The 15,254-nt window shown below is 39.3% G+C and overlaps 1 protein-coding gene across 1 annotated transcript in view; it reads left to right on the forward strand.

Annotated features, from left to right (window-relative positions):
* SCYL2 (SCY1 like pseudokinase 2) overlaps positions 1-15,254 on the forward strand; it is a 72,476-nt gene that overhangs the window by 30,894 nt on the left and 26,328 nt on the right. Inside the window, exons 4-7 of the mRNA XM_017887241.1 lie at positions 11,619-11,655; positions 11,798-11,947; positions 13,194-13,415; positions 14,192-14,308. Of these exons, the coding sequence (XP_017742730.1) occupies positions 11,619-11,655; positions 11,798-11,947; positions 13,194-13,415; positions 14,192-14,308 (526 nt within the window). The remainder of the gene's footprint in view (positions 1-11,618; positions 11,656-11,797; positions 11,948-13,193; positions 13,416-14,191; positions 14,309-15,254) is intronic.

Consider the following 15,254-nt stretch of genomic DNA (forward strand, 5'->3'; position numbering starts at 1 on the left):
GCCTCCACCTCCCAGGTTCATGCCGTTCTCTTGCCTCAGCCTCCCCAGTAGCTGGGACTACAGGTGCCTGCCACCACGCCCGGCTAATTTTTTGTATTGTTGGTAGAGATGGGGTTTCACTGTGTTAACCAAGATGGTCTCAGTCTCCTGATCTTGTGATCCACCCGCCTCGGCCTCCCAAAGTGCTGGGATTACAAGCATGAGCCACCGTGCCTGGGCTGGTCTGGCTTCTTTTAACCAGCGTAATATTTGAGATTCACGTGTTGTGTGTATCAATAGTTGACTTTTTTTTTTTTAATGCCGAGTTGTTAATTTTATGAATATACCACAGCTAGTCAATTTGCCTGTTAATAATATTTAGGTTGTTTCTAGTTTTTGACTACTGTGCATAAAGCTGCTATGAACATTCATGTACAAGTTTTTGTATGAACATACACATTCATTTCTCTTGATTAACCAAGTACTTGGGAGAGAAATGGCTAGATCTAATGGTATGTGTATGATTCACTTTTTAAGAAAATGATACTGTTTTCCATAGTGGTTATGCCATTTTACGTTTCTGTCAGTAGCATATAAGAATTCCATTTTTTTTCACATCTTTGCCAAAATCTGCTATTTGGTCTCTTTGGTATCAGTCATTCTAACAGGTGTGCAGTGGTATCTCATAGTGCTTTTAATATGTATTTCTCTGATCAATAATGATAGCGAGCATCTTTTCATATGCTTCTTTGCCATCTGAATGTCTTTTTAGGTGAAATACCTCTTCAGATACTTTGCCCATTTTTTTGAGTGGGTTGTTTTCTTATTATTGACTTATGTGTGGACACAGTACATAATTTACATAATTTACAAAGGTTTTCTCCCAATCTGTGGCTTATCTTGTTATTCTCTTCACTGTATTTTTTAAATTGTGGCAAAATACCATCTTAACTGTTTTTTAAAATTATTTTTAATTTTTTTGGGTACATAGTAGGTATATATACTTATACATGAGATACTTTGATACAGGCATGCAATGTGTAATTGCATCATGAGAAATGGGCATCCATCTCCTCAAGCATTTATCCTTTGTATTGCAATCCATTATACTCTTTTAGCTATTTTTAAATGTACAATTAAATTATTATTGACTTTAGTCACCCTGTTGTGCTAGCAAATTCTAGGTCTTATTCATTTTTTCTAACTATTGTTTTTGTACCCATTAACCATCCTTACTTTCCCCCACCTCCTGCAACTGCCCTTCCTAGCCTCTAGTAACCATCCTTCTACTCTCCATCTCCATGAGTTCAATTGTTTTGATTTTTAGCTCCCACAAATAAGGGAGAACATTGGAAGTTTGTCTTTTTGTTCCTGAGTTATTTTGCTTAACATAACGACCCCCGGTTCCGTCTATGTTTTGTTGCAAGTGAGAGGATCTCATCCTTTTTTTATGACTGAATAGTACTCCATTGTGTATATGTACCATATTTTCTGTATCTGTTCATCTGTTGATGGACACTTAGTTTGCCTCTAAATCTTGGTTATTGTGAATAATGCTGCAACAAACATGGGAGTGCAGATATCTCTTTGCTATACTGATTTCCTTTCTATTTTTGAGTATGTACCTAGGAGTGGGATTGCTGGATTGTATGGTAGCTCAAATTTTGGTTTTTTGAGGAACCTCCAAATTGTTCTCCATAGTTCTTGTACTAATTTACATCCCCCCATAACAGTGTACGAGGGTTCTATTTTCTCCACATCCTCTCCAGCATTTGTTATTGCCTGTCTTTTGTATGAAGGCATTTTAACTAGAGTGAGATGATATCTCATTGTAGTTTTCATTTTTGTTTCTCTGATGATCATTGATGTTGGGCGCCTTTTCTTATGCCTGTTTGCTATTTGTATGTCTTCTTTTGAGAAATGTCTATTCAAATCTTTTGTCCATTTTTGATCAGATTATTAGTTTTTTTTTATTGAGTTTTTTGAGCTCCTTATATATTCTGGTTATTAATCCCTTGTCAGATGGGTAGTTTGCAAACATTTTCTCCCACTCTGTGGATTGTCTCTTCACTTTATTGTTTATTTCATTTGATGTACGCAACCTTTTTAACTTGATGTGATCCCATTTGTCCGTTTTTACTTTGGTTACCTGTGTTCGTAGGGCATTACTCAAGAGTTCTTTGAGAACAATGTGTATTCTTTAGCCATTGGTTGAAATGTTCTGTAACTATCTATTAGGTCCATTTAGTCTATGGTACAGATTAAGTCTGATGTTTCTTTTTTTTTTTTTTGAGACAGAGTCTTGCTCTGTTGCCCAAACTGGAGTACAGTGGCCGGATCTCAGCTCACTGCAAGCTCCACCTTTCGGGTTCACGTCGTTCTCCTGCCTCAGCCTCCCAAGTAGCTGGGACTACAGGCACCCGCCACCTCGCCCGGCTAGGTTTTTTTTTTGTATTTTTTAGTAGAGATGGGGTTTCACCAGGTTAGCCAGGATGGTCTCGATCTCCTGACCTTGTGATCCGCCCGTCTCGGCCTTCCAAAGTGCTGGGATTACAGGCTTGAGCCACCGCGCCCGGCCAAGTCTGATGTTTCTTTGTTGATTTTCTGTCTGGAAGATTTGTCCAAAATTGCCATCAAGAGCCTAGACCTGGATTTGGGCACCTCAAGAACCCACTTGGTGCTCTTCCCTGCTGTAGCCAAGCTGGTACCTAAGGTGCAAGACAAAGTTCCCTTTGCTTTTCCTCTGGTTTCTCAAATAAAAGGAGTCTTTCACCATAGCCACCACAGCTGGGAATGTGCTGGGTCACCGCCCTGAAACCAGCACAGCCCAAGACCCATGGCGTACTACGTGGGTATCAGTATTGGTTATTTAGGACCCGATGGCTCTTTAGTTAGCAAATGATGAATCCCGCCAGGACCGGGTCCTTCCCTTCAAGGCAGTGGGTCCCCTTTAGCCTAGGTGTGTCTAGAAATGTCATCCATGAGCTGGGGTCTACATTGGGCCCTTAAGACTGCCTGGTGCTGTATTCTGCTGTGGCTGAGCAGTTACCTAAATGCAAGACGAAGTCCTTTTTACGCTTCACTCCTCTCTCTAGATCTCCCTAGGACACTTGGCATCCTAGTCAGTTTACTCTAAGCCTAGCCCAGGACTAAGAGTTGCATAGAAATTGCAGTCCTTTACCGTTTGGTATGTTTTTGCAGTGGCTAGTACTGGTTTTTCCTTTCCATATTTAGTGCTTCCTTCAGGAGCTCTTGTAAGGGAGGCCTTGTGGTGACAAAATCTCGCATCATTTGCTTGTCTATGTAGGATTTTATTTCTCCTTCACTTATGAAGGTTAGTTTGGCTGGACATGAAATTCTGGGTTGAAAATTCTTTTCTTTAAGAGTATTGACTATTAGCCCCCACTCTCTTCTGGCTTGTAGGGTTTCTGCAGAGAGATCTGCTGTTAATCTGATGGGCTTCTCTTTATGGGTAACCCGACCTTTCTCTCTGGCTGCCCTTAACATTTTTTCCTTCATTTCAACATTGATGAATCTGATGATTATGTGTCTTGAGGTTGTTCTTCTCGAGGAGTATCTTTGTGGTGTTCTCTGTATTTTCTGAATTTGAATGTTGGCCTGTCTTGCTAGGTTGGGGAAGTTCTCCTGGATAATATCCTGAAGAGGATTTTCCAACTTGGTTCCATTCTCCCCTTCACTTTCAGGTACACCAGTCAAACGGAGTTTTGGTCTTTTCACATAGTCGCATATTTCTTGGAGGCTTTGTTCATTCCTTTTCATTCTTTTTTCTCTAATCTTGTTTTGATACTTTATTTCATTAAGTTGATCTTCAGTCTCTGATATTCTTTCTTCTGCTTAATTGATTCGGCTATTAATAATTGTGTATGCTTCACAAAGTTCTCATGCTGTGTTTTTCAGCTCCATCAGGTCATTTATGTTCTTCTCTAAACTGGTTATTCTAGTTAGCAATTCCTCTTTTTTCAAGGTTCTTAACTTCCTTGCATTGGGTTAGAACATGCTTCTTTAACTTGGAGGAGTTTGTTATAACCCATCTTCTGAAGCCTACTTCTGTCAATTCATCAAACTCATTCTCTGTCCAGTTTTGTTCCCTTGCTGGTGAGGAGTTGTGATCCTTTGGAGGAGAAGAGGCGTTCTGGTTTTGGAATTTTCAGCCTTTTGTGCTGTTTTTTCCTCATCTTCGTGGATTTGTGTACCTTTGGTCTGTGATGTTGGTGACCTTCAAATGGGGTTTTTGTGTAGATGTCCTTTTTGTTGATGTTGATGCTTTCTGTTGATTCCTTTGTTCGTTAATTTTCCTTCTAACAGTCAGGCCCCACTGCTGCATGTCTGTTAGAGTTTGCTGGAGGTCCACTCCAGACCCTGTTTGCCCTGTTTGCGGAGGTTGCAGAACAGCCAAAGATTGCTGCCTATTCCTTCCTCTGGAAGCTTCATCCCAGAGAGGCACCCACCAGATGCCAGCCGGAGCTGTCCTGTATGAGGTGTCTGTCGACCCCTGCTGGGAGGTGTCTCCCAGTCAGGAGGCACCAGGGTCAGGGACACACTTGATGAGGCAGTCTGTCCCTTAGCAGAGCTTGAGCGCTGTGCTGGAAGATGCGCTGCTCTCTTCAGAGCCAGTAGGCAGAATTGTTTAAGTCTTCTGAAGCTGTGCCACAGCTGCCTCTCCCTCAAATGCTCTGTCTCAGGGAAATGGGAGTTTTATCTATAAGCCCCTGATTGGGGCTGCTGCCTTTCTTTCAGAGATGCCCTGCCCAGAGAGGAGGAATCTAGAGAGGCAGTCTGGTTATAGTGGCTTTGCAGCTGCAGTGGGCTCTGCCCAGTGCGAACTTCTAGGTGACTTCGTTTACACTGTGAGGGGAAAACCGACTACTCAGGCTTCAGTAATGGCAGACGCCTCTCCCGCACCAAGCTCGAGTGTCCCAGGTCGATTTCAGACTGCTGTGCTGGCAGCAAGATTTTCAAGCCATTGGATCTTAGCTGGCTGGGCTCCTTGGGCGTGGGATCTGCTGATGAAGACCACTTGGCTCCCTGGCTTCAGCCTCCTTTCCAGGGGAGTGAACAGTTCTGTCTTGCTGGAGTTCCAGGCACCACTGGGGTTTGAAAAACAAACTCCTGCAGCTAGCTTGGTGTCTGCCCAAACGGCACTCAGTTTTGTGCTTCAAACCCAGGGCCCTGGTGGTTTAGGCACCTGAGGGAATCTCCTCATCTGTAGGTTGCAAAGACCATGGGAAAAGCATAGTTTCTGGGCCAGAATGCACCATCCCACATGGGACACATAGTCCTTCACGGCTTCCTCTGGCTACAGGAGGGAGTTTCCTGACCCCTTGAGCTTCCCAGGTGAGGCCAAGCCACACTCTGCTTCAGCTTACCCTCTGTGGGCTGCACCCACTGTCTACGGGCAAAATAACCAGCTAGCATCATAATGACAGGATCAAGTTCACATATAGCAATATTAACCTTAAATGTAAATGGGCTAAATGCCTCAATTACACAGACTGGCAAATTGGATAAAGAGTCAAGACCCATCAGTGTGCTGTATTCAGGAGACTCATCTCACATGCAAAGACACACATAGGCTCAAAATAAAAGGATGGAGGAATATTTACGAAGCAAATGGAAAGCAAAAAAAAGCAGGGGTTGCAGTCCTAGTCTCTGATATAACAGCCTTTAACCAACAAAGATCAAAAAAGACAAAGAAGGGCACTACATAATGGTACAGGGATCAATGCAACAAGAGGAGCTAACTATCCTAAATATATATGCACCCAATACAGGAACACCCAGATTCGTAAAGCAAGTTCTTAGAGACCTACAAAAAGACTTAGACTCCCACACAATGACAGTGGGAGACTTTACACCCCACTGTCAATATTAGATCAATGAGACAGAAAATTAACAAAGGTATTCAGGACTTGGAACTCACCTCTGGACCAAGTTACCCAAATAGACATCTACAGAACTCTCCCCGCAAATCAACAGAACATACATTCTTCTCAGTACCACATCGCACTTATTCTAAAATTGACCACATAATTAGAAGTAAAACACTCCTCAGCAAATGCAAAAGAACAGAAATCATAACAAACAGTCTCTCAGACCATAGTGCAATCAAATTAGAACTCAGGATTAAGAAACTCACTTAAAACCACACAACTGTATGGAAACTGAAGAACCTGCTCCTGAATGACTACTGGGTAATTAATGAAATTAAGGCAGAAATAAATAAGTTATTTGAAACCAATGAGAACAAAGACACAACATACCAGAATCTCTGGGACATAGCTAAAGCAGTGTGTAGAGGGAAATTTATAGCACTAAATGTCCACAGGAGAAAGCAGGAAAGATCTAAAATCAACACCCTAACGTCACAATTAAAAGAAAAGCAAGAGCAAACAAATTCAAAAGCTAGCAGAAGACAAGAAATAACTAAGATTAGAGCAGAACTAAAGGAGATAGAGACATGAAAAACCCTTAAAAAAATTAGGGAATCCAGGAGCCAGGTTTTTAAAAAGATTAACAAAATACATAGACTGCTAGCCAGACTAATAAAGAAGAAAGGAGAGAAGAATCGGATAGATGCAATAAAGAATGATAAAGGGGATATCACCACTGATCCCACAGAAATACAAACTACCATCAGAGAATACTATAAGCCCCTCTATGCAAATAAACTAGAAAATCTAAAAGAAATGGATAAATTCCTGGACACATACACCCTCCCAAGACTAAACCAGGAAGAAGTCGAATCCCTGAATAGACCAATAACAAATTCTGAAATTGATACAGTAATTAATAGCCTGCCAACCAAAAAAAGCCCAGGACCAGACGGGTTCACAGCCAAATTCTACCAGAGGTACTTATTCTACCAGAGGTACCAGAGCTAGTACCATTCCTTCTGAAACTATTCCAAACAATAGAAAAAGAGGGACTCCTCCCTAACTCATTTTATGAGGCCAGCATCATCCTGATACCAAAACCTGGCAGATATGCAACAAAAAAAGAAAATTTCAGGCCAATATCCCTGATGAACATCGCTGCAAAAATCCTCAATAAAATACTGGCAAACCGAATCCAGCAGCACATCAAAAAGCTTATCCACCACGATCAAGTTGTCTTCATACCTGGGATGCAAGGCTGGTTCAATATTGCAAATCATTAAACATAATCCATCACATAAACAGAACCAATGACAAAAACCATATGATTATGTCAATAGATGCAGAAAAGGCCTTTGATAAAATTCAACAGCCCTTCATGCTAAAAACTCAATAAACTAGGTATTGATGGAATGTATCTCAAAATAACAAGAGCCGTTTATGACAAACTCACAGCCAGTATCATACTGAATGGGTAAAAGCTGGAAGCATTCCCTTTGAAAACCGGCACAAATGCCCTCTCTCAGCACTCCTATTCAACATTGTATTGGAAGTTCTGGCCAGGGCAATCAGGCAAGAGAATGAAATAAAGCGTATTCAGATAGGAAGAGAGGAAGTCAAATTGTCTGTTTGCAGATGACATGATTGTGTATTTAGAAAACCACATCGTCAGAGCCCCAAATCTCCTTATGCTGATAAGCAACTTCAGCAAAGTCTCAGGATACGAAGTCAAAAAATAACAAACATTGCTATGCAACAAAAACAGACAAACAGAGAGCCAAATAAGTGAATTCCCATTCACAGTTGACACAAAGAAAATGAAATACCTAGGAACACAACTTACAAGGAATGTGAAGGACCTCTTCAAGGAGAGCTACAAACCACTGCTGAAGGAAATAAGAGAGGACACAAACAAATGGAAAAACATTCCATGCTCATGGATAGGAAGAATTAATATCGTGAAAATGGCCATACTGCCTAAAGTAATTTATAGATTGAATGCTATCCGCATTAAACTAGCATTGACTTTCTTCACAGAATTAGAAAAAAAGTACTTTAAATTTCGTATGGAACCAAAAAAAGCCTATATAACCAAGGCAAACCTAAGCAAAAAGGACAAAGCTGGAAGCGTCGTGCTACCTGACTTCAACCTATACTATAAGGCTGCAGCAACCAAAACAGCATGGTACTGGTACCAAAACAGATATATAGACCAATGAAACAGAACAGAGGCCTCAGAGACAATGCCACACATCTACAACCATCTGATCTTTGACAAACCTGACGAAAACAAGCAATGGGGAAAGGATTTCCTATTTAATGAATGATGTTGGGAAAACTGGCTAGCCATATGCAGAAAACCGAAACTGGACCCCTTCCTTACACCTTATACAAAAACTAACTCAAGGTGGATTGAAGACTTAACCGTAAGACCTAAAACCATAAAAACCCTAGAAAAAAAGCTAGGCAATACCATTCAGGACTTAGGCATGGGCAAAGACTTCATGACTAAAGCACCAAAAGCAGTGGCAACAAAAGCCAAAATTGACAAACAGAATCTAATTAAAGAGCTTCTGCACAGCAAAAGAAACTATCATCAGAGTGAACAGGCAACCTACAGAATGGGAGAAAAATTTTGCAATCTATCCATCTGACAAAGGGCTGATATCTAGAATCTATAAGGAACTTAAACAAATTTACAAGAAAAAACAACCCCATCAAAAAGTGGGCAAAGGATATGAACAGACATTTCTGAAAAGGACACTTATGCAGCCAACAAACATGAAAAAAAGCTCATCGTCACTGGTCATTAGAGAAATGCAAATCAAAACCAGTAAGATACCATCTCACGCCAGTTAGAATGGCGATCATTAAAAAGTCAGGAAACGACAGATGCTGGAGAGGATGTGGAGAAATAGGAATGCTTTTACACTGCTGGTGGGAGTGTAAATTAGTTCAACCATTGTTGAAGACAGTATGGCGATTCTTCAAGGATCTAGAACCAAAAATACCATTTGACTCAGCAATCCCATTACTGGGTATATACCCAAAGGATTATAAATGATTCTACTATAAAGACACATGCACACATATGTTTATTGCAGCACTATTCACAATAGGAACCAGTCCAAATGCCCATCAGTGATAGACTGGATAAAGAAAATGTGGCACATATACACCATGGAATACTATGCAGCCATGATAAAGGATGAGTTCACGTCCTTTGCAGGGACATGGATGAAGCTGGAAACTATCATTCTCAGCAAACTAACACAGAAACAGAAAACCAAACACCACATGTTCTCACTCATAAGTGGGAGTTGAACAATGAGAACACATGGACACAGGGAAGGGAGCATCGCACACCGGGGCCTGTCGGGGTGGGAGGCTAGGGAAGGGATGGCATTAGGAGAAATACCTAATGTAGGTGACAGGTTGATGGGTGCAGCAAACCACTATGGCACATGTATACCTATGTAAAAAAACTGCATGTTCTGCACATGTATCACACAACTTAAAATGTAACAATTAAACAAAAAAGAAAAGAAATTGCAGTCCTTGTATAGTCCTAGACTGCCTTTCAAGTTTATCTAGGTCCCTAGAACACTTTGGTTCATGGTGGAGAGGCCTGTCAAGAAACTCAGGTTCTGACCTCTGTGATGGGTGATTCCCATCTGACTAGGTCTGGTTCAAGTGCTCCCTTAGAGCATGTATGCTAGTTGAGCCCAGCATGGCTTTGCTTTCTGCTGTTACAGGGTAGCACTGATATCAGTATAAAGTCTCCTAGTCACTACACTCTCCTCCAAGTGCACAGATTATGTCTCCATGCTGTACAGCCCCTGTAAGGGACTGGGGAGAGATGGTGTTGGCAATTGAGAACTGACTGTGTAACCAGCCATGAAAGAGTACTTCTTCAGTGCCTCTTTCAATGATGCAAAGTTAAAACCAGGTACTATGAGTGCTCACCTGATGTTTGGTTATTTTGATTTTTTATTTTATTTATTTATTTTTTGGTGCATAGCTAGTTTTTAAAATTTGGTGTTCCTGCGCAGGGAGGATATACGGTATAGGATTCTATTTGACCATCTTATTCTTCCCTCTTCCATCTTAACCATTTTTAAGTGTACATTTGAGTCTATTCATTAAGTGCATTCACATTGTCATGGAACCATCACCACCATACATCTCCACAATTGTTTTCGTCTTAGAAATCTGAAACTGTGCCCCTGAAACAATAGCTCCTTATTCCTCCAACTGCCCCTCCCTTCTTTCCCCTGGCAACTACAATTATAGTTTCTGTCTCTATGAATTTGACTACTCTAGGTACGTCACGTAAGTGAAATCATACTACCGTATCATACTACTGTATCATACTACTGTTTGTCGTTTTGTGACTGGCCTGTGTTAGCATAATGTTCTCAAAGTTCATCCATGTTGTAGCATTTGTTAGAATTTCCTTCCTTTTAAAGGCTAAATAATATTCCATTATATGTATATACATAGCAATTCAAGTGTCCATTGATAAATGATAGTTGCTTATACATGTTATAAGCAGCTTATGTGCCCAGTCGTCTATCAATGGACACTTGAATTGCTTCCACATTTTGGCTATTGTGAATAATGCTGCTATGAAAATGGGTATACAAACATCTGTGTAAGACCCTGCTTTCAATTCTTTGGAGTATCTACCCAGAAATGCTGGATCATACACTGATTCTATTTTTAATTTGGGGGGGAACAATTATACTGTTTTACATAGCACCTATATTCCCACCAACAGTGCATAAAGATTCTAATTTCTCCTTATCCTCACCAGCAGTTATTATTTTTTTCTCCCTATTTTAATTATCCCATGGTATGTAAAGATGTGGATTTTCTTTTTTTCTTTTTCTTTTTTTTTGGAGATGGAGTCTCACTCTGTTGCCCAGGCTGGAGTTCAGTGGCGCGATCTCAGCTCACTACAACCGCCACCTCCCAGGTTCAAGCGATTCTTCTGCCTCAGCCTACCGAGTAGCTGGGTCTAGAGGCACGCGCCACCACACCTGGCTAATTTTTGTATTTTTGGTAGAGATGGGGTTTCACCATGTTGGCTAGGCTGGTCTCGAACTCCGACCTCCTGTGATCCACCTGCCTCGACCTCCCAAAGGGTTGGGATTACAGATGTGAGCCACTGTGCCCAGCCTGAATTTTCTTTTTTTAAATAGTAGCCATCCTCATGGGTGTGAGGTGAGAGCTAATTGTGGTTTTGATTTGCATTTCCCTAATGATTAGTGACTTTGAGCATCTTTTCATGTGTTTATTGGCCTTTCGTGTCTTCTTTAGAATGTATGTTCAAGTCCTGGAAATCAGTGTTCATTGGTTTGCCAAAAGCTACTCCTTGGAAACAGAAATCTAACCTTTAGTCTTGGTAGACACATTTGGTGGTGATGTCAGGGGCAAATATAAAAATTACCAAATATTAATCCAATGTGAGAATAAGTGAACTTCACTTGAATATTTGAAAACTGAGTACAATACTATTCAGGAAAACTGAGATTTCAATCTGAAGTGTAAGTATATAAAAATCTTAATATTCACCATCTGCAACTCAAGAAACAAAGATTCCCTCACTTTTCAAACTCAGAAACTGAATAAATTTGGACATCAAAAGATTCTTTATCTTTTCTTCTGCTTAATATGCATATAGGAAGGAACTTAATAGGTGTACTCTGGTTTTATAACTAGATTTTTCTCACTAATCCTCAGATTGTCCTGGCAATTGACTGCATCTATGTATACTTTGGTATTTATGATGAAATTTGATTTTTAGCTGACATGCAAAACTTTTATTGTGAGGAGTAGCAGTAATTATGATTTTTATGAGACATTTTATTGTAATTGAAAGGAGTTTTATTTAGTGTAAAATGTGTTTTTTCCATTTACAGGTTTCTGAAGGATTGTCATTCTTGCATAGCAGTGTGAAAATGGTACATGGAAATATTACTCCTGAAAATATAATTCTGAATAAAAGTGGAGCCTGGAAAATAATGGGTTTTGATTTTTGTGTATCATCAACCAATCCTTCTGAGCAAGAGGTAATGAAAGTTTTAGTCTTCTAATTTTTGAGGCCAGGGGAATTTTGATTGTATCTGGAATGGACTAGAAACAGGCCGTGTGGTACAGTGGTATGTTTAGATGTACAGCTTTATAGAAAATTTCTGGTGTTCATTGCACTTAAGAGTGTTCTTTGGCACATTACTACCACAGTAGTTAATGTTACTTGAGAAAAGGATGCAAGAGTTAAATAAATTTAAGAACTATTCGGTTAAATAGGGTTTTTTTTGTTTTTCCTCAGAATGTCAAATGCAATAACACATGTGACTCTCTAGCAGCATTTCCCGTTTATTGGGTCATGGAATATTCTTTATATTCTTTAGGGAGCATAATCATAGCAATAGCAATAGCTAACATTCTTATTGAAGCACTTTTCCACACACTTTTTCTGTACTTATTTAATCCTTACAATAACTCAATGGGGTATAGGAATAATACAGATAAGTAGGCTCAGAGAATAAAAGAACCTGCCTAAATTTTGGTAGATGTAAGTGATAGAGCCAGAATTTGAACACAGCCATTCCGCTTCCAAAGCACCTTTTCTTAATGATAAGGATACCTGCCTATTCATACTTAGAGAAACACTGCATTAAATCAGTTCTGCTTTGTGTTGATTGGGTCTGCATGGCATAGAAGATCCTTGGTGATGTGGCACTTATGATCCTTGGTGATAGGTTTTTATTATATGTAGTTGTTAGAGGGCCTGTGATTTGACCTAAGATTTATAAGTTGAGCAGCCATTTTTAAGGTAATCAGAACTAACTCGTATTAGTTGAATATATACCATGAGTGGGTCAGACACTATGCTAGGTCAAACTTCTACACATTTGTTTAATTCTTACTACAATCTTTTAAACTTTTTAACTAAATCACATAGCTAATTAGTGAAAGAACAAATTTCAAACAACAGTCTCTATCTGAGCTCATACAACTTTTGAAGCCTGTGTATCATAAAACATGAGCCAGACCTTCACATGTTCATATGACATATTAAAGTGATAATTTGTCTTCTGGAAGAGACTCCAGTAATCTCAGTTGTAACAGTTCTTATTTCTCAGTTTGTTGCATGAACTTTTTTACATTTGGGGATTTGGGAATTTTGGGATTGAAGATGTGATGGCATATTTACTTGCATGACCGAGTAGAAATTTAAAGATAGATTGCTACTGCTTGATAGTTGTTTGGTTGAATTTGAAGTAACCCATGTAATTCCTTTTCTTACTACAGCCTAAATTTCCTTGTAAAGAATGGGACCCAAATTTACCTTCATTGTGTCTTCCAAATCCTGAATATTTGGCTCCTGAATACATACTTTCTGTGAGCTGTGAAACAGCCAGTGATATGTATTCTTTAGGAACTGTTATGTATGCTGTATTTAATAAAGGGAAACCCATATTTGAAGTCAACAAGCAAGATATTTACAAGAGTTTCAGTAGGCAGTTGGATCAGGTATTTGCCTATAAATAATTTCCTTGCATTAGAAAATTTATTAAATGTGTCTTTGATTTTTTTTCCAAAATATGTTCAGGAAATTGTCTAAATGACATGAGTATCTCATTTTAAGTTTGCATGAGATCAGTTTAACAATTTAATATATTTTTATTTTAACAAATTTGTAAGTAACGCAGACTAGGCCAGATGCGCTGGTTCACGCCTGTAATCCCAGCACTTGGGGAGACCCAAGGTGGGTGGATCACTTGAGTCCGGGAGTTCAAGACCAGCCGTAACATGGCTAAACCCCTTCTCTACAAAAAAAAAAAAAAAAAAAAAAAAAAAAAAAAATTAGCCGGGCTTGGTGGCACATGCCTGTAGTCCCAGCTACTTGGAAGGCCAAGGTGGGAGGATCACTTGAGCCTGGGAGTTTGAGGCTGCAGTGAGCTGTGATTGTGCCACTGTATGCCAGCCTGGGGTGACATAGTGAGACCCTGTCTCAAAAAATTTTTTGTTTCAAATAAATAAAGAGGACTAGTTGAAGTTTGTTACTAGAACTTTAATCATGGCATTTGAGTAAATATAAATACTGGAACATTTTACTATAGGAATAGAAACAATTTTGGGTATTAAAGATAAGGATTTTATTTTGCAACAATAGAATTAACAATTTGTTTAAAATGTAGTCAGTATATTTGTAGTAAAATATTGAGTAAATTTTTAAATGTTTTCTTAAATGTGTGTATCATTTAAAATATTTTATACTCATTTAATGTTATCACTCTTTTGAATAGTTGAGTCGTTTAGGATCTAGTTCACTTACAAATATACCTGAGGAAGTTCGTGAACATGTAAAGCTACTGTTAAATGTAACTCCAACTGTAAGACCAGATGCAGATCAAATGACCAAGGTGAGTACATGTGGATTTCTGCCTAAGACGGAGGGACAAAAAATGAGTTGAAGTAGATTAAGTTTTTGGGTTTTCTTTAAATTTTTTTCCCCCAGAGATCCCTATTCTGAGATTAAGTTATTCTAAAGCAACAGTCAGATATAGCCCCAAGTAACATCTGTATCCTTGAATGTGTTAAATATTCAACTTTGCTTAATCTTACACAGCTAAGTATGTACATAATTGCTCTGATAGAAAATTAAGATTTCAAATAAGCGGAGTGCTAACAGTCACAATTAAGTAAACATATTCTAGTCTCCTGGAGAATTCATATTCCTTTATTTCACTCATATAACCATGGATTTTTTTTTTTTTAAGACGGAGTTTTGCTCTGTCATCCAGCCTGGAGTGTAGTGGCACGATCTCGGCTCACTGCAACCTCCACCTCCCAGGTTCAAGCGATTCTCATGCCTCAGCCTCCCAAATAGTTGGGATTACAGGCACCCACCACCACACCTGGCTAATTTTTGTATTTTTTGTAGAGACAGAGTTTCACCATGTTGGCCAGGCTGGTCTCAAACTCCTGACCTCAGGTGATCCGCCCGCCTCGGCCCCCCAAAGTGCTGGGATTATAGGCGTGAGCCACCGTGCCCAGGCCAACCATGGATTTTAACTAATAACTGGTATTTTTATGCCTTCAAGTTATTTTATTTAATCTTTCAATATTTTACACTTACATAAAAAAGTTTTACCCAGCCAATTCGCAGGTACAGATTCCAAAGATTTAAATTTGAAAATAATTTATTTTCTTATTCAGAGCTTTATAATTAGAATATCTAAGGTGATCTTCAGCATTTTGCTAAATGTTTCTGAGTATTTTTTTTAACCATATTGTGACAGTTTCAGATATGAGAAGTACTTTCAACTTAACATTTATCAAAATACTTTATTTCCTTTTTTTTTTTTT

Source organism: Rhinopithecus bieti, unplaced genomic scaffold (genome assembly GCF_001698545.2).
Source record: "Rhinopithecus bieti isolate Rb0 unplaced genomic scaffold, ASM169854v2 scaffold_15133, whole genome shotgun sequence".
Taxonomy (NCBI): Eukaryota; Metazoa; Chordata; class Mammalia; order Primates; family Cercopithecidae; genus Rhinopithecus; species Rhinopithecus bieti.